The sequence below is a fragment of the Toxorhynchites rutilus genome, chromosome 2 (genome assembly GCF_029784135.1).
Source record: "Toxorhynchites rutilus septentrionalis strain SRP chromosome 2, ASM2978413v1, whole genome shotgun sequence".
In the NCBI taxonomy this organism is placed as follows: Eukaryota; Metazoa; Arthropoda; class Insecta; order Diptera; family Culicidae; genus Toxorhynchites; species Toxorhynchites rutilus.
In genome coordinates this window covers 137470363-137489108 of record NC_073745.1, presented here as the reverse complement: position 1 = coordinate 137489108, position 18746 = coordinate 137470363, and the positions used below count along the sequence as shown (strand labels likewise).

The following is an 18746-nucleotide window of genomic DNA, read 5'->3' as shown; positions in this document are numbered from 1 at the left end:
TCCTCCTGCACGCCGCCGAACATGGTTCTTAACACCCATCGTTCAAAGACTCCGAGTGCTCACAGGTCCTCTTCGAGTATTGTCCAAGTTTCGTGCCCGTAGAGGACAACCGGTCTTATTAGCGTTTTATACAGGGAACATTTCGCACAACTGCTAAGTCTGTTTGACCTTAAGTGTTTGTGGAGACCATAGTAGGTACGTCTCCGGATCTCGCGGCTGGTATCATTGTCAGACGTTACCATTGAGACAAGGTAGAAAAATTGGTCCACTACCCCGAACTCATCGCCGTCGATTATTACACTACTACCCTTATCGGGACCTGTCGTGCTCAGATCCGGAAGCCAGCATGTATTTGGTTTTAGACGCATTGATTTTCAGTCCAATTCTCTCTGCTTCGTGCTTAAGTCTGGTGTAATGTTCATCTGCCATCTCAAATGTTCTGCCGACAATGTCTACGTCATCAGCACAGCAGATAAACTGGATTTACTGAGAATCGTACCTCGCAAGTTAAACGCCGCTCGTCTCATAACAGCCTCTAGCGCAGTGTTGAATAGCAGGACAAGACCATCACCTTGACGAAGCCAACTGCGAGACTCGAATGAATCAGATAATCCACCCGATATTCGTACACAGCACTGTATTCTATCCATCGTTGCCTTAATCAGTCTTGTCAGCTTTCCGGGGAAGCCGTTTTCGTACATGATTCTCCATAGCTCTTTTCGTGCTATTGAATCATATAGGGCTTGGAAGTCGATGAAGAGATAATGCGTTGTGACTATGTGCTGCTTCTTCTTCGTTTATTGTTTCCTCCGATGTTTTCGTCACGATGGTCAGTGGAAAAATGGTGATTTTCGGGCAGCGTTAAGGTTTTTCTCTTCCTTGAACGGAACACTACTTCGTCACAATAAAGTTGGATTTTCATAAAATACAACAATGAGAACTTAATTGCGTACCTAATATATTTTGGATACTGAAATCAGTTTCAACTGGGAAAGACATTAGACACTACGTTCAACACAACGTTCAAGGTGTTGAATTCGAACACTTTTTTTTCGATAAAAAGCTATCAAACATTCATGAGTCGTCGAGCTGCTCTATTAATATTCGAGATCCTAAATAGTCATGAGTATCTATTCAAACTAATCAGTCTGACAATCTCACAACCTTACAACCATTTTTTTTTCATTTCATCCTTCTTGTGAAACTTTTGTTCTAGTCTTCAAACGCAAAATATCTATGCCTACCTAAAAGCCGGAATGGGGAAGGACTGTGCAGGGCACAGCAGCGTAATGTTATCGGCTTGGCCTTCCAACAACACGCGAAGGGCATCACCAGAAGTCAACCGGGGTGCAACGCTAGCAACAGGTTCTTAAAGAGGGAATATCAAACGACTGGATCATCTTCCACAAGTTTGTTAGTGCATAAATGTTGAGAGGAGGATACTTTACTGACTGGGCTTTGCCACACAAGCAAAAACACAAACAAACGAAAACATTTTTAGAATAATTTTGCGAATTGTAGCCTCACCTAAACACAGGCACCGGATAGGATTGAGCCGGACAGAGCAAAGTAACGTTATCTTGTCTTTTACCCTCCAGGTTGCGGCTTTTGTCGCCAGATGTCAGCCGTGGCGCAATGCTTGCCAGCGGTTCTGAGAGTTCACGAAGGCGTGCATGTAATTAGTGGAATTCCAATATATTCATATTGTTATTTGATTTTGGGACAGAGCGCCATGTATTTGGGTGTTGTAACTAAGCATAGCATTACCTAAACACTGGTACCGGAAATGCCTGAGCGGGGCATACCATCGCTATCGTTTTTCCGATCCTCGATTCCACCGTAAGGATCTTGGAAGTTGAAGATAGCTTGGGAGCCACCCTACCAAGTGGTTCTAGAAAAAAATATCGGAGAAGAGTGTGTGTATCTATCAAACTAGGATTGTTGGGCGTTCGCACTAGTGCTCAATAGTGCTCAATGCTCAATACTTAAGAAGCCCTCGTGTGCTGTACACTTCAGAAATTGGTGCAATGATGCTCTGTGAAGGCGCAAGTTTGCATTTGTTAGATACCTTACTTTCCATTACACAGGATGCACTTTCCAGGGGTTAGTCAATAGAGGGGGTTTCCAGATCACACCAAGCCAACGGATTGAAGGACAATACACTCTAAAAACAAACTCTCGCACAATTAGTATCGTTACTTGCTCGCGGTAATCTCCGAAATAAAATTAATGACTTTACAATCAGGCACAGTTCCCGCGCGCGTTTTTTTTTCGAAATTTAATTACTTATACAATAACAGCACCGATTCGCGATTGGACAAACTAATTTTGAAAACACGCAACACAGGGTACCCTATCCCAACATTCAGGCAATTTGTTTATATATTCAAAGGTTATTTACTAGAATTGTTGGAAAGTTGAGGAAAATCTTTTGGATCAGTTGTCGCTCGTTTTCCTCAAGTTTCCGAAAATCACCGCGCAAAAGTATTCAAGTGCAACAGTATTCGCGGTTATTTGTGATGTCAGCTTTTCATGAATTTTTTTGAATTTCAGTTCATATTGTTAGTCTCTGATACCTTCCGATAACCATTTCGGTTGGATATCATTTAACTAGATGCCAACATTATTGTGTTAAATAAACTTCATTATTTCTAAAATACACAGCTATATTTTCTATTAGTAAAAAATATAAAAAATATATAAAATATAGTAAAAATATATTTACCCAAATGGTTTTTTTTACTTCAGCTACAAGTCAAAATTTTTGAAATATTTTTTTTTTACTTTGCCAACAGTGCCGAAATGATTTTACGGGAAGTTTCTGAACCTGGGACATTTTAGCTTGAAAATTCTGGTCAAAGGATGGAATATAGTAAATTATTCAGATTTTCATAAAAAAAAGTTTAGAAAAAATTCCTGAAAATTTTTTTTTTTAAATTTCAATTATTTTTTCTCAAAAACATTTTTTTTTAATTCTCAAGAGATGTGAACATGAAACGATGAAAAAGTTGTTGTTCGGAAAACTTTCTTACTGTAAAAGTGCTCATCTTCCAATGTACGGGTGACTTGTTGAAAATTGTATAGGCTATTCATATCTATTTTATCAGAATTTTTTAAAAACATGTTTTTGAAAAACATGTTTTCGAGAAAAATGAATTTTAATTTTCAAAGTATTTTTCAATGATTTTTTTCAAAAAAAAAATTGATATTTTTTCATGAAAACATGAATAATTTCTTATTCATTCTTTGACAAATATTTTGCAGGTTGGATTTTTTTTAATTTCAAAAAATTTTCAACTTTTTTTCGAAAAATCTTAATTTTAAAACTATGAGATCTACAAAATGCAGGTTGAAGATTTAAATGTAGGAAATTATTTAAGTTTTCTTTAAAAAATAAAAATATTTAATCAAAAACATTTGAAAATTAAAATTCATTTTTCTCGGAAACATGCATTTTGAAAATTCTGGAAAAATAGATATAAATAGCACTCATAGTTTCCAAGAAGTCACCCATATATCGGAAGATGGGCACCTTACCAAAGAAAAAGTTTTTCTGACAATAACTTTTCATGTTTTTTTCGAAAAAATACTATGAATGTTTAACTCGTAACATTTTACGTATAAGTTATCGTGATTTACATGTTCTGAAATTCTTTTTTCTATGTAGAAACACGTCAAGAACATTTAAGACGCGAGAATTTACACACAAAAATGTTACGAGTAAACCATTTCTTAAGGAATCTTCATACAAAAATGTCTTATATTCCAGGAACTAGAAAACATCCATTCCATGCCAAACCGATATAGTGGAAAAGTGGTAGTTTTGTTCTTTATCACTAAATATTTGACCCGATTTTTTACGTTTTTTTCGTTAGGGTGCCCATTTTCATTTTAGGGTGATCCGAAAAATAATTTTTTCCACTTTCCCAAAAATGACATTTTTAAAAAATTCATAACTTTTGAACCACTGAACCGATTCAAATGATCGACAAATCAAATTGAAACCAATGAGCTAGCTTTTTATTAAAAAATATTGAACCTGAAAAGGAATTGAATTTTATTTTACACGAAAACAATAAAAAACGACTACAATCAATAATTTTTTTAATTTTTTAGCTTATTGGCTTCAGTTTGATATGTCGATCATCTAAATCGGTTCAGTGGTTCGAAAGTTATGATTTTTTGAAAAAAGTCATTTTTGGGAAAGTGGGAAAAAAGATTTTTCGGACCATCCTAAAATAGAAATGGTCACCCTAACGAAAAAATAAAAAAAACGGGTCTAATATTTTACGATAAAGAACAAAACTACCACTTTTCATGGAAATCTGACGACCACTATATCGGTTTGACATGGTTGTCATGAGTGTCTTGCATGATTCAGTGAAATAACATTTATTTTTGATACAAAAATACATTCGTTTATTCGTTGTTCTTTCAGAATTAAGATTCAAATAAACTCGCATATGGATCGGAAGAAAAAGAAAAAATATTCTCACGAATCATGCGAAACATACCACAAACACGGAGAACACGATGTTTCCGAGGCGTGATCTTTTTCATCTTACAACTTTTCAAATCAGGATTGTGATGTGAAACAAATGAGTGCTCAATCCATGTTTCAATTCATCACATTTCATAGTTTAAACAAAACGTTCAATCTATTGCGGAGCAAGCACAACGCTGTTGATACTCTCCAAATAGACTGATGATAAAAAAACAAACAGAAATCTTGAGCACATCATAAAACATTCAACCGCCTTTACATACATCTGTAGTATGTCATCTGAATTTCTCCAGAAATAAACTGAGTTGGCACCCTTATGGCCGATTGTGTTCTATTCTCGACACTCGTATTTCATCTGTGATTGATGCTATACCGGGGCAAAAATCTATGCATTACAGCATATGTTTGTAGTGATGAAAGAACGTTAAAAAAATCCATAAATTATCTGCTAGACGCTGAATTGTCTCCGTGAAGCAGTGCGACTCGCAGGCGAATAGTTTCTGAGTTATTTTCAATTATGAAAAGCTGACATCATCATTATCAATTGGAAGCGACCGAGAGTTAGATAGACGCGTAAAATGACCGTTACAGTTGATTTCTTTCATCTTACTTTTTTTCATAGCTGTTGGATCAATTTAAAGATTATTGAGATACATCTAGCCGAGGCGAGAATATTGTTTCTTGATACTTTAATGCAGCGTGTGATTTTAGATTAGCAAGTGACAGGAAGTGGCCGTTACACGCGAAGGCCAAATGATTATTTACCGAGATGTAATCGAGATGAGTTGTGCAAGCTATTAGAATGGTGCTATTTTAGATTCCAGCAGCGACTGTAGCGATGATTTGGCACACTTCCACACACTTACGACATACGGTAGGCGGGTGGAGATACGTTTAATGTATTCGAGCTCGGGTATAGATCAAACGCTTAACGAAGTTCTATTGATGGTAGTGTACATCCGTTTTACCATGTTTTTTTTCTGGAAACAAATGTATCATGTGTACATAAAATTACACAAAAAATTGACTATTGTATTCAATCAATCTATTATAATATATAATTGATTTGTTTTTTTCTAAGATGCAAATGATAAGACACTCATATTTGCATGAAGATTGTTTCTGATGTGTTGATGATGATCTGGAATCTCCAATAAAAAAAATCTATAAATTCAAAATTTTATGTCACACTATTACCAAGTTCGTTTTAGATAGCCCTATCTGTGTTAATTGTTGACTATTACTAGTCTACGCGATCCTTAACATTTAATATTTAGGGACTAAATGATACAACAAGGTAACAAGGTATAGTAACATGCTTTTTTCGAATTTCTTTTTTTTTCGAATAGTGAAATTATAAATATATTTCGAATTTCGTTGGTTTTTAACGAGGCAAGTTGCCGTGGACCACTTTGTGTTTGATGGCATGAATAAAATTAACGAAACGTTGTTCATATTTTTATACATTGCATTTTATACATATACCGGACCATCCTTTGATAAAATTTATACAGACCCCTTTAATTTTTTAAAAAACTTTTTTTTAGTTTGGTAATTCGTAATTCGTTCAATATTATTGATATATGCTATTAGCCATCGTAAGATTATTTTTGACTATCAGGGATTATCAGCAAAGACTGTACTAGAAAGTATGAACGCAGTCAGAATCAACTTTTTATTTATTCCATTCTTTTAGATTTTGTCAAAAAGCGGGCGTCGAAAAATTGTGCTTAAATGGCGTGCAGAACCCCGATTGTAACTAAGAAAGTTGGCGAAAATGAAAGGTGTAAGAGAGAAAGCTGAGCGAACAGCGATCAGGAAATTCAGTGAGATTTACTCGCTCGAGAATAAACCGAAAACGGATTGAAAAGAGGGCCCTGCCAACCCGCGAACAATGAAGGCGTTCGAGCAAAGAAGAAGTTTTGAAAAGTTTAAATCGTTTAAACCGTCGAAATCTAACGTTCAGCGCACAAAAAAAACGTTCGATTCTGCAGATCTAAAAGAAGCAGAAACTAAGCCAAAACGAACCTCAAAAGAAGCATCGATCAGCACCGTACGATATGATGTTTGATGGGAATTCGATGTATGTAATAATGGACAACGAAACATACGTGAAATCCGACTATAAATCCTTACCAAGGCCACATTATTATACGGTGCGAGAAGGGCAAGTATTAGACCACTCTTAAACACTCAAACAAGTCGATAAATTCGATAAAAAGTCTATGGTCTGTTAAGCTATTTGTGACTGCGGTAAAATTTCATAACCGGTCATTAAAACTGCTTCGATAAAAAGCATAATGTACGTCAAGGAACGTTTACAAAAACGACTTCTACCTATGATTCGTAGCCACATCTCGTTGTCTTCTGGTCAGATTCAGCGTCTCGCGATCGCGCGCAAATCAACGGTAATGGGATGTACCTCCAAGGATGTTCCCATTCTAAAGGACATAAATCCCCCTTAATTATCCGCAAATTCGACCAATTTAAGAATTTTGGGCTTTGAAAAAGGCACATCTTAGGAAACATGTCTCTGCAGCAGAAGCCAATCAACAATTTTAGAAAGATTGGAAAAAAGTGTCAAAACCCGTCGCTAAGAAGTCTAAGTCTAAGCTAAGAAGAACGTTTGCAAATGGGCGTCGGCTTGCATGCAATCGATATATGTAGCAAGAATTTAGAACACTGAACTGATGTGCTAATCTTATTTTAACAGTCTATCTAAAAAAAAATGAATTTAAAAATTTTTGTTTTATTTTTACTAAAAAATGGGTGCGTAAGTACTTTCAGAGGAAGCCTTTAGAGTGAAAATTATACTTATCACTAGTTGTTTCCGATTTGTTTGATAACTCTTTATAATACTTTAATCTGAAGTTTTTCGCAAACCATTTGTAGATTCGATCAGCTAATAGTTTTACGAGGTTGGTTTTTCATTCTAAAACACACAAAATGATGTCTGCTATTTACTACTTAAAGACAATTTCATGAAAACACTGACCACGACAACTTTTGAGGTGGTCAATGTGAATGTTCTAAGTTAGCAAAACTTTTTGGAGTATTTCGGATGATATCTCATCAATGATCCGTATTATGTTGTTGGCCTCAATTGTGACTGGTTTATCCGTATTGACTAGATGATTTTCACAAGCCCACAAGAAGTAGTCAAGAGATTTCAAATAACACGGTCTAAGCGGCCAATTTAAAAAACAAAAAAACAACTTTTTATCAAACATCTGGGCTTGCAGAGTGTAAGCTTTCTTTTATAGTATTTTTTTGGCAAATTTGTTGAATTGTATTCAAACCATTAAAATTTTATATAATAAACAAATTTTCATTTTTTACTTGTATCGAGCTATGTTTTATTTTTCATGTTTTTAACATCAATTGAGTGACAATCCCTTGTCGTTTCCATAAACTCAATTTTTGTTTTGTATCCATTTTCGCTTACTTTTGTATAGTTTAACATGTACATTAGGGTGCCAATTAAAATGGTCATCTCGAATTTCAAAAAGTTACCCTATAAAAAATGTTCACCGCCTCGAAAAAACACCCTATGCAAAATATCAGCTCAATCGAACTTAAGGGAGAGTGACGCAGAGCGGTCAAAATTTGAGTTTTATTGAAAATCGAGAAATCACCCAAGGGAGGAGTAAAGGAAATCGGGATTTTCAAAAAAATTGATGCCAAATGTCTTAAAATTGCACGAAACGTCGATATTTATTGTTATCTGAAAAAAAAATTGTAAAAAAATTTTTTTTTTGCGCTCGGTCGCATTTATCTGAAAAGTCGATTGACAAAAAAAAATAACTGTAAATCTCGACGTGTCATGCAATTTAAAGACATATGGCATAAAAAATTGAAAACCCCGATTTCTGGTGATTTTTCGATTTTCAAAAAACTCTAGTTTTAACGTCTGCGACACTGGTAAATGAAGTCCGATTGAGCTAATATTAGGCTGTCAAAAAAGTCCTGCGGTATTTCCGCGAGGTGTCGTTGTAAGCGCGTAGTTCTAGTTGTATTCATTGTATCGAGTCATACTATAATATAGTCCTTGACAGTGTTTTGTTTAATTAAGTCGTTCGTGAGTTATAGTGTCGCAAATATGGAGCAAAATAAAGAGAAAACCCGACATATTTTACAGTACTACTATGACAAAGGCAAAAATGCATCTCAAGCTGCCAATAAAATTTGTGCAGTTTATGGACCCGATACAGTTTCCATTTCCACCGCACAACGATGGTTTCAACGTTTTCGTTCTGGTGTAGAGGTCGTCGAAGATGCGCCACGCTCCGGAAGGCCTGTCGTCGAAAATTGCGACAAAATCGCCGAATTAGCCGAGAAAGACCGGCATAGTAGCAGCCGTAGCATCGGCCAAGAGCTGGGGATAAGTCATCAAACCGTTATTAACCATTTGAAGAAGCTTGGATTCACAAAGAAGCTCGATGTATGGGTGCCATACACGTTGACGCAAAAAACATCTTTGACCGTATCGACGCATGTGAATCGCTGCTGAATCGCAACAAAATCGACCCATTTCTGAAGCGGATGGTGACTGGCGATGAAAAGTGGGTCACTTACGACAACGTGAAGCGCAAACGGTCGTGGTCGAAGTCCGCTGAAGCGGCTCAGATGGTGACCAAGCCCTCATTAACGGCCAGGAAGGTTCTGCTGTGTGTTTGGTGGGATTGTCAAGGAATATCTATTATGAGCTGCTTCCCTATGGCTAAACGCTCAATTCGGACCTGTACTGCCAACAACTGGACCGCTTGAAGGTAGCACTCATGAAGAAGAGGCCATCTTTGATAAACAGAGGCCGCATTGTCTTCCATCAGGACAACGCCAGGCCACACACTTCTTTGGTGACGCGCCAGAAGCTCTGGGAGCTCGGATGGGAGGTTCTTTTGCATCCGCCGTATAGTCCGGACCTTGCACCAAGTGACTACCACCCGTTTTTGTCCATGGCGAACGAGCTAGGTAGTCAGAAGTTAGCCACAAAAGAGGCCTGTGAAAATTGGCTATCCGAGTTTTTTGCCAATAAGGAAGCGAGCTTCTATAACAGGGGTATTATGAAGTTGACATCTCGTTGGGAACAAGTCATCGAACAAAACGGCGCATATTTGACTTAAAACAGATGATTGTAACTAATTTTATGAACAAATGAAAATTCAAAAAAAATACCGCAGGACTTTTTTGACAGCCTAATATTTTGCATTGGGTATATTATCGTGCAAATCAACATTTTACAACTAGTTCCGAATGAAAAATCGAGATAACTATTTTTATTGGCGCCCAAAATCATACGTTGTGCCTTGTATTCTCAAAAAACTAAGTCCCAGAGTGTAGATTTTTGACAAAAAAAAAGAGATGACAGTAAATCTCGACGTTTCATACAATTTTAAGACATTTGGCATCATTTTTTTGTTGTTATTGAGAAACCCGGATTTCCTCTACTCCCCTTTTTGGTGACTTTTCGATTTTCAAAAAAAACAAACTTTGACCGCTTTGCGCCACTCTCCCTTAACCCTTTCCCGCACAACATCAAGTCTCACTCGTGGTGTACTTGCATAACATAGGGCGCTAGAACGCTCAGCAGAGTATCACTTGATGTGTGACGTATTAAATAATACGGGAAGGGCTTAGTCCGATTGAGTTGAAATTTTGCATAGGGTGTTTTTTCGACGTGTAAACATTTTGTACGGGGTATCTTTTTGAAATTTGAGGGTCGATTTTTCCCATACATTCATTGGCATCCTAATGTACATACGTACATATGTCAATGACAATTTTGCATTATGTGATCTTTTTTTGGTCACTCATTCTTCATTACAACCATTACAGTTTTTTTTTCATTACAACCATTACAGTTCAAAATTTAATTAAACTTTTGAAAAGTTTAGTCAAGAACCAACTTTCATATATATTTTTAAACATTTTAATTTGAATACTGATTGGAAATTTGTAAAGATTGACAACTAGAGATGCCGTGACGAACTCACAAAAACGCAGATATTAGTATAAAAAACAGATGAAATTCAGAACGGTTTGCGAAACTGTAAATTATCATGAAAATTAACACAAATACTCAATTCTAGACACATTCGGACATTCTATTTATACATTACGAAGGCTTAAACCTTTCACGTTCATTCGCATCACACAAAATCAAATCAAACGAAACCAAAGATACGAAACAGGATTAAATCTTACACGCGAAGCACACTCCTTTTGGGACGGTTTCAACTAGAGATTGAACTTCTCGCTCAGCTGCGAGCTAAGTATTCAGTCAATCAATCTAGTTTTCGATTAGTTGTGCAATGTTAAAATTTTTGTCTCTTCCTTTTCGCCGAATATTCTTTTTCAGAGATGAAGAGATGTGGGAAAATCTCTCTCTCTCTCTGAAGTTCAACGAGAATGATTTTTTGTCTCTCATTTAGTAGCGGGAAATCAAAGCTAACATTACCAACGTTAGCCAGTTAAGACAGCCTCTAAACGACCTGCATTTGGATAGTGTCTGAATTGTAGAAGTATTAACCCATCTCATGTTCACTTCACGATGAAACCCAATGCTACCGCATGTTTTCAGCTTTACTGAAAAAGTTAAAAACCATTATCGGCATCAAGAAGTGTTAGTTCACAAAATCTTTGAAAAACATAAACGGAAAAATATTCTTATATCTGGAAGCTAGAGCTTTAAAATGATATATATTCGTACATTCATATGCGTTGATTTTTGCACGAACTTGCAGCATGTCAAAAATCACTCAAAATTTTCGACTTCGCACTCTGTTCCTTTAATTTTTGTCGAGTTTGGAATTTAAAATCTTTCCGCCGAACATTTTTCAATTTTTTTATGTTGGTACTACTGGGGCCTCCCTTGGCCGAGTGGTTAGCGTCATAACTAACATGCCGGGTGTTCGGGTTCGATTCCCGTTCTGGTCGGGGGAATTTTTCGTCAAAGAAATTTCCTCCGACTTGCACTGTGATCACGCGTATTCTAGAGCTTGTCACTCAGAATGCATTCAAGGCGTATTATTTGGCATAGAAATCTCAACTAAGTACTAATAAAAATGACGCAAGTAATACTACGTTGAGACGGCGAAGTTCCTCTAGGAACGTTAGTGCCATTGAAGAAGAAGAAGAACTACTGTCAGTGGTCTTAATGTCATTTTTAAGCGCTATCTGTCATTTAGCTTGTTTACAGCGACATTAATAACAAGTTAATTTTTTTTACTCGGCGGTTTTTTTCTAAAGATAACTTGAAGATATTGTGTGGATTGGTCAAAGATATCGTGTGAAATTTTATGTTGAAAACAAAAGTTCTTGTGACGAATCGTATAGAATGGTATAGAGCATTCGAAGACGACCAAGACGAGATGATCAATCTGCCACGTCAAGGAAGACCATCCATCCTTTCATCTTATGAAACATCGATAAAATAAAAGAATTGGAGATCGAAAATCGTCATTAAAGTTTGAGAGAGCTACCCCGTGAGTTCAATATCCCTCACGAGACCGTTCATTATGTTTTGGTTGAAGTTTTAGGCATGAGAAAAGCCCCAGCATGAGTAGTGCCAAAAAAGCTCGATTTTCTTCAAAAGTTTCATCGCAATGAAATGGCCGTAGAAATGTTTGAACGATCAAATTCTGATCTGACGTTCATCCAACACATAATTTCTGGCGACGAGACATGGATTTACTAGTATGACATGGCAATGAGTTAAAAGTTATCATCGTGGGACTCTTTTGACAGCATTGAAAATATGAAAACGAATTCGCTACGCAAACTGAAGGTAATTCCTGAAAAGTGTTTCGATGACTACATTGCTCGTTGGAAAGGTGTATTGCTTCAGAAGGAGCCTTTTTTAAAGGCAATAATATAAATTTGGATGACAAATAAAGTATTTGACAGAATGTAATTCATCATGCAGAATTATGCGTGGAATCTATTTTCGTGTTATTTTCCTTAAAGCTACTATTTCACATTTCCGAAATTTTATTAATTTTTCAAAATTAATATCTACATTTTTGTGAGTACGACATGGCACCTGTAGTCGTAATATATCGATGGTTTGATTATCAAACTTAGTTTCTGAACAGGTTTTTTAACAGTGTAATCTTTTTCTTATTTCATAAGAGAAATGAAACAGTAGTTTTGATTGTCACCATCATATGTACAAAGTTTAAAACATCGGATACTATCGGTACAGCCGGCCGTTCTTCGGCTATTTCGACCTGTATTTACTCTATATGCAATTATATTATTCGTAACAATTACAATTTCCTTCGCTTATATCATCGCTGAAATTTTTAGAATTCACTTTACTCGCTAATCGTTTCGCTACAGTAATCATCATCATTGTTTCTGTCCCCATAGTTTGACTGCGTCGTAACAATCTTCCACTTCACCACACATTGGAAACAAGAAACCTTAATAGGTGTAACGTTATATCTACAGTGAAGTAAGAAAACACCAGAATGTTCTGCTGAATCTTGCATTTCGTTTTCGTTCGCTGATTTACCGGAGCTCGAATAACATTAAACTACATAACAACTTTACATACAGAGTGCGACCTTGAGACCATCACCACAAAAACCCTAGAAATGCTAGATCGAAATATGAAGTGCCCGCGTGTATGGGTCTCAATAGCCCCAAAGCTGTGTGCAAAAGACGTATGATAACCAACCGCAACCGTTGCAGCAAATCCATCTCGCCATGAAGCGTGAGATTCGCTGTTCGAGAACTTCAAATTACCTGTGATCACGAGACGTCCTTTGGTGGCCGAAAGGCGAGTTTCACCGGTCAGCCGGTGCTTAGTTCGGCACTGGTAGCTCTTGTAACCATCTTCTGGGCCTACTTCACGGATGTGCAGCTCACCGGATGGGAGAACCATGTATTTGCCATCTGTGTCGATTTTCGGATTGTGTGTTTCGAATTTTGGGTATTTAGAGTTTGGGAAGAGACGAAAAAAACCGATTATTATTTAATTCAAACTGGAATGATAGGAACTTAATCTATAATCTTATCCACGTGTTGATGTCACCAATTCCGTCTATTTGAATAATGAATTTATGCATGTACCGTTGAAACATACAGAAGTATGTGACCTGCAGCTAGATTTGATTTTCTCGGAATTTATAGTTCCCATAGATCACTCGTAACGGCTGCTTCCCAATCACGAATGCAACGTACAAACAATTTATTTCATAAATATTCGTCCATGCTCCGCATAATCGGAAAGCGACATCAACACGTTGAATAAATTATATCTCGCTTCTGTCGATTCCTAACGTTGGTAATACGAGAGATGCTCCATTCACGTGCACGCCTCCCGGTGGGGTCTTTGTTGTCCCAAACCGTGCGTTGAATTAAGAAAAGCCTCGTTCTGTAGTGTGGTTTTATGAAATTAATTATGAATGGCTAGGTGGTTCGTGTCGAAAGAAAAAAGGAACACCACCTATAGTTATTATCATCACAATTTGGCTCTAACGACGGCACCGGGATGGCAATTCTTTCGTTTTCTTTTTTCGGAATGTTTCCCTTTCTGGAATCCCCCCAAACAATTTGGAGAGGCGCGACGACGAGCATTTAAAATTATTATCAAACGCGAGACGATGACATTTTGAGGTGCACACAGTCAGCACAAATGGAGTTTCTCTTGTATGTAAAATAGGACCGACATAAGCGTCATCACATAAGCATTTCAGCATTTCTTCCTGCTTTTGGAGATCTTTATTTTTTTTACTGTCGGTATAGACCGTTTACATACGGGTGTTTCTGCATTCTTTCAGAATCGACACAAGAAATGAGGAAATGTCGCTCCCACTCCCGTTTAGCTAATCCAAAGTGGAAGCGATAATTCGTTCATTTTTGTTGCTGTAAAAAGGTTGAGATTGAATGAATTTCCGGAGGTTTAAGAAAATAAAACTTCGACCGATGACTATTTTACAAGAAATGTTCAAGCTTATGTGATGAAATATTATTTACAATTAGTATGAAGTATGCTATGATTTTCCGTATACATATATTATATGCAAATTTATATAAGAAATGAAACAAGTATAAACAGATAATTAAGTGTAGCGGTTGGCTGTAAAAGGAAGGCTTTTTTATACTATCTATCTATTTCGAAAATATGTTCATCGTCCAATTATACATGTATTTTTTTAAACAATAAAAAAAAAGATGAATAATTATTTTGATACGTAGCCACTATGTCGTAAAAGTGTTGCATATTTCATCAAAACTCCAAAATAGCATATTCCAAAACCACTTGTTCTAGACTCGTTCAATAAACTTGCTTTTTCGAAGATCTACCAACCCACCAACTAATATAGACAGAGCTGCAAACCGCTCAACTATCTTCCAACACAACGTGTTTGTTTATAAACAAACCAATGCAAACCGCAAAGGGCGGGACGCGGCGGGAGTTGATGTTGTGCTTTGGTGCACAACCGGCGAGGGCGCCGACTGACAGCAAGCGGCGGCTCTCGTTCGTCGTATTACTACCACGATATTTTTTTCCATTTGTTTTTTTTTGTTCGACATCGACTACTCAATGAACCAGAGCTAGTCACGAGCGCATGGCGGCAACTAGTTTATCGCTTCAATATACAACATTCACGATACACGAGCGGAACGGAGAGAGCACGTGGGCAGACGACAACAACCATACACGCGTTAAATCATCGGCGGAGAGTAACCAGAGAGACAGGGATAGCTTCGGCCGCTCGCCGATGAGAGATTTTTTTCCCGAACACAGAGGAGATACAACGTGCGCGTATCGCGTATCGTTTACTATGCTCGGATATGGATGATACTCGATGAGTGAAACTGCATTTCATTGCGAGTGTCCATGCGCATTGTGCGCATACTCAGGATGTATGTGAAAGTATGCCACTTGTTGATTTCCGTTCGTGATCGGTTGATTATCACGTAGTAAAGAAGTCGTCGTCCTGTTCGGTGGGTGGTTGCGGTGGAAACAACTATTTGTTGATGTAACGATGAATGGGATCAGACTGGGAGTGTGTGTGTGGCTTGTGTTCATTTCAATGCACTCATTTCGAGTAATGGTAATGCGATTAATAGTGGACTGAACTATTAACGCAAACTAATGACCATCTACGAATGGAATTGTAATTACGATAATTTTTATCCTACATTTCTTATATAGAGGGTGTCCCAACAAAAGCTCACTTCTGTTAGCGTGCTTTGAACAATCAACGGTTTACATTAAAAAATTCTCAAAAGCACATGTTCGAATAGATCAAAATTATTCTTAATTAAATATGAGCAAAACATATTTTTTTGTAGATTGAATTGTTCAAAATAAATATAAGATACAGAAAATTTAATGAACATCAAAAATTCTGATATTCGTGCCATCTATTTGAAAAATTTCATAAATTTCGCTCCATTTAGCACAGGGACTCTCAAACCATTTTGGGCAAGAGACCCCTTTTCCAGAATGAAGTGATACCATCGACCCCCAAAAGGTTTGTGGTTGGTCAACTGAGTAAACTTGATACCATTTTCTCATCAATAAATATACATAAAATTCAGCAATATCAAGTGTAATTAATAATTATTAATACAAGTTTCAACAATAATACATTCCATTAAAATATTAGTCATTCTTATAAGAGTTGTGGAGTGGTGGAGTCTTATATGGTATCTTGTCGACCCCGAATCCCTGATTTAGCATTTGAACACCTCTAGTGTTCTATAGTTATCTATAGATTCCTCGACTGTTTTAACCCTTTGCGGTCGTATGTCTGCTCTCAGCCACTACACCAGGGAATCATAATCGTTTTAGAGTATCTATAGAAACTGCGTATTAATTCCTGAACAAGATCACTAAACATTAGAATTCGTTTATAAAAATGGTAAACTATCAAATATGATTGGATAAAGTATTTAATTCAATCATATTTGATAGTTAACCCTTTTTCTAAAAGAATTTTAATGTTTAGTGATCTTGTTCAGGAATTAATACGCAGTTTCTATAGATAATCGAAAACGGTACTCGGTGGAAACAAATTATTAGCGTGAAAAGATAACAGGATTCCATTCGTGGGAAAATAATTCCGACCGCAAAAAGTTGATATAAGATTATACATATTACACAAATATTACAAAAACATCAAAACAGCGTGATGTGGTACATTTTCAAGAAGGTTAGGGAAGGAAAAGAGATAAATAAACATGTTGGAATACGCCCGGGAATAGTTTATTCTATTGAGTTTTTTGCGCGTTCATATCAACAATATAAATGACAGAACATTAAAATTCTAATAAAATTGTATGAATCGCCCATAAAATAACCAACAAGTCATCCATACATTGGAAGACATGTCGGTGAAGATACCAATAACTTCTAATTACAACTGACACCTTCTCCCGAGAATATTCCGAGGTGGTGGAGTCCTTTTTGAATTTGAATCGAGGCTTCAAAAATTAGTCGTTCATAGCAAAAAAGTCAGCTTAAGCCGACTTACGTGTCGGGTAACTTGTTTGATCCAACACAACTAAAAGAAGTATTGGACACAAAAAAAAACACGACTACAACTGTGGTATATGTGTAGCTAAATATGCACAAAATTTTTATTTGCAAAAACCGTTGACCGAGTAGGAAATATCGACTCTGAGAGGAAACAAATCAAAATAACACAGCAGTAATAAAAATGTGTTTATATTGCAGCAGCCTGAAATCACTAATATAACGCTAAAAATTCTATCTGTAGTTGTAGTTGCCATATGACTTGACCATTTTCGTAAATTTCTTGAAATTTCATATAGTTCTTATGACCAGATGGGTCAGTTCCAAGACTCCACAATCTCAGAATATTTCCGGGAGAAGGTGTCAGTTGTAATTAAAAATTATTGATATCTTCACATTTTAAAGAAGGGCACTTCTACTGAGAAAAAGTTTTCTAACAACAAGTTAACATGTTTTCTTTAAAAAAATACGGAAACGCTTTGTATTGCGGATATATTGGCTTTGACAAAACTTTGAATTAAATAAAAATCTGGAATTTGTCGAAGACGTCAATATTATTACTTATTACTTATAGCTTTTGACATATATGACATTTTTGCATGAAGACTCCTGAAAAACTAATGTTTTACTCGTAAAATTATTGAGTGTGACTTCTCGGGATTGATGTTTGTAAATAGAAAATAAAACTATGGGTAGGTTATACCTAAGATATAACCGCAAGGTTGACTTAGGACTACCGTTGGCTTAGTAATCATTCGAGTGTATTGATTAAAATGTTGCTTGAACCAGTTATTGAATCTAACAATTTCCGAATTCAATTGTGAACAGATCCCAATTTAGGTTAATTCATGCATTGCGAGAGATTACTTCCAAAATATGTGAACGGAAGAATGGCTAAACGATCAATGTATTTAACATTTCTATTTGAAGTTATAGCATCTCCCAAGCGTACGTTCGAATTTGCTGGATTTGACAAACTTCAGACGAACTTCTATTTTGCAACGGCGATTTCTCCAGGCTCAATGGTTTTGAAATCTGTGTTATGGGAACTCGTCCCGGTCTGCAAAAATGCATGCGAGTACAAAAGTACCCGTACCTGGCATCTCTTTTGCAAAGCCGATTTCTCCAGGCTCATTGGTTTTGAAATCTGTGTTCGAGAAACACACCAATTCCAGCGATCGTACATCTACCGCTGCGCCAGCATAACTGAGTAGATTCCCGAGCGGGCATTGGTTTAGGAACAAATGTGTGTGATTTCAAAAGTCTGTTTCCAAAGCATTTTTCAACCAATTGAAACAATTTTTCGGGTCAATAATCAACAATCATATTACCCTAGGATATTTTGTCTTTCGAATGGAGTGATTATCATACCTCTACGTTCAGCCGGCAAAGAGGTATTAACGTTTAAAACCTTGCACTTCAAGCGTCACGCCCTCGTTTTCGAAATTTTGAACTTACACTCCGGTACAGAAAAAAGTCATTAGTAGTCATTTTTCAAAGAAAATATGAGAAAGGTATTGTTAGAAAAACTTTTTTTCCTGTAGAAGTGTCCTTCTTCCGATGTATGAATGAATTGTAGGTTATTTTATGAGCTATTCATATAATTATTTTCCGGATTTTAGAGAAATACCTTTTTAAGAAAAAAATATTTTAATTTAAAAAAAGTCATTGCAAATTTAAAAAACTTGTTTCATATTTTTAAACGAAAACTTAAACAATTTGCTACATTCCATCCTCTGACCAACATTT

At 36.5% G+C, this 18746-nt stretch overlaps 1 protein-coding gene across 50 annotated transcripts in view; it reads right to left on the bottom strand.

Moving 5' to 3' along the window:
* The window catches only part of LOC129767373 (cell adhesion molecule Dscam2), a 169072-nt gene that overhangs the window by 124979 nt on the left and 25347 nt on the right, over positions 1 to 18746 (bottom strand). For 30 of the 50 annotated variants that reach the window (XM_055768217.1, XM_055768181.1, XM_055768206.1 and 27 more), the window contains exons 5-6: positions 13253 to 13402; positions 1768 to 1891 (exon numbers count right to left, since the gene is read on the bottom strand). In XM_055768217.1, the coding sequence (XP_055624192.1) occupies positions 1768 to 1891; positions 13253 to 13402 (274 nt within the window). The remainder of the gene's footprint in view (positions 1 to 1767; positions 1892 to 13252; positions 13403 to 18746) is intronic. The other 20 variants (XM_055768229.1, XM_055768230.1, XM_055768216.1 and 17 more) reach the window with 1 other exon arrangement.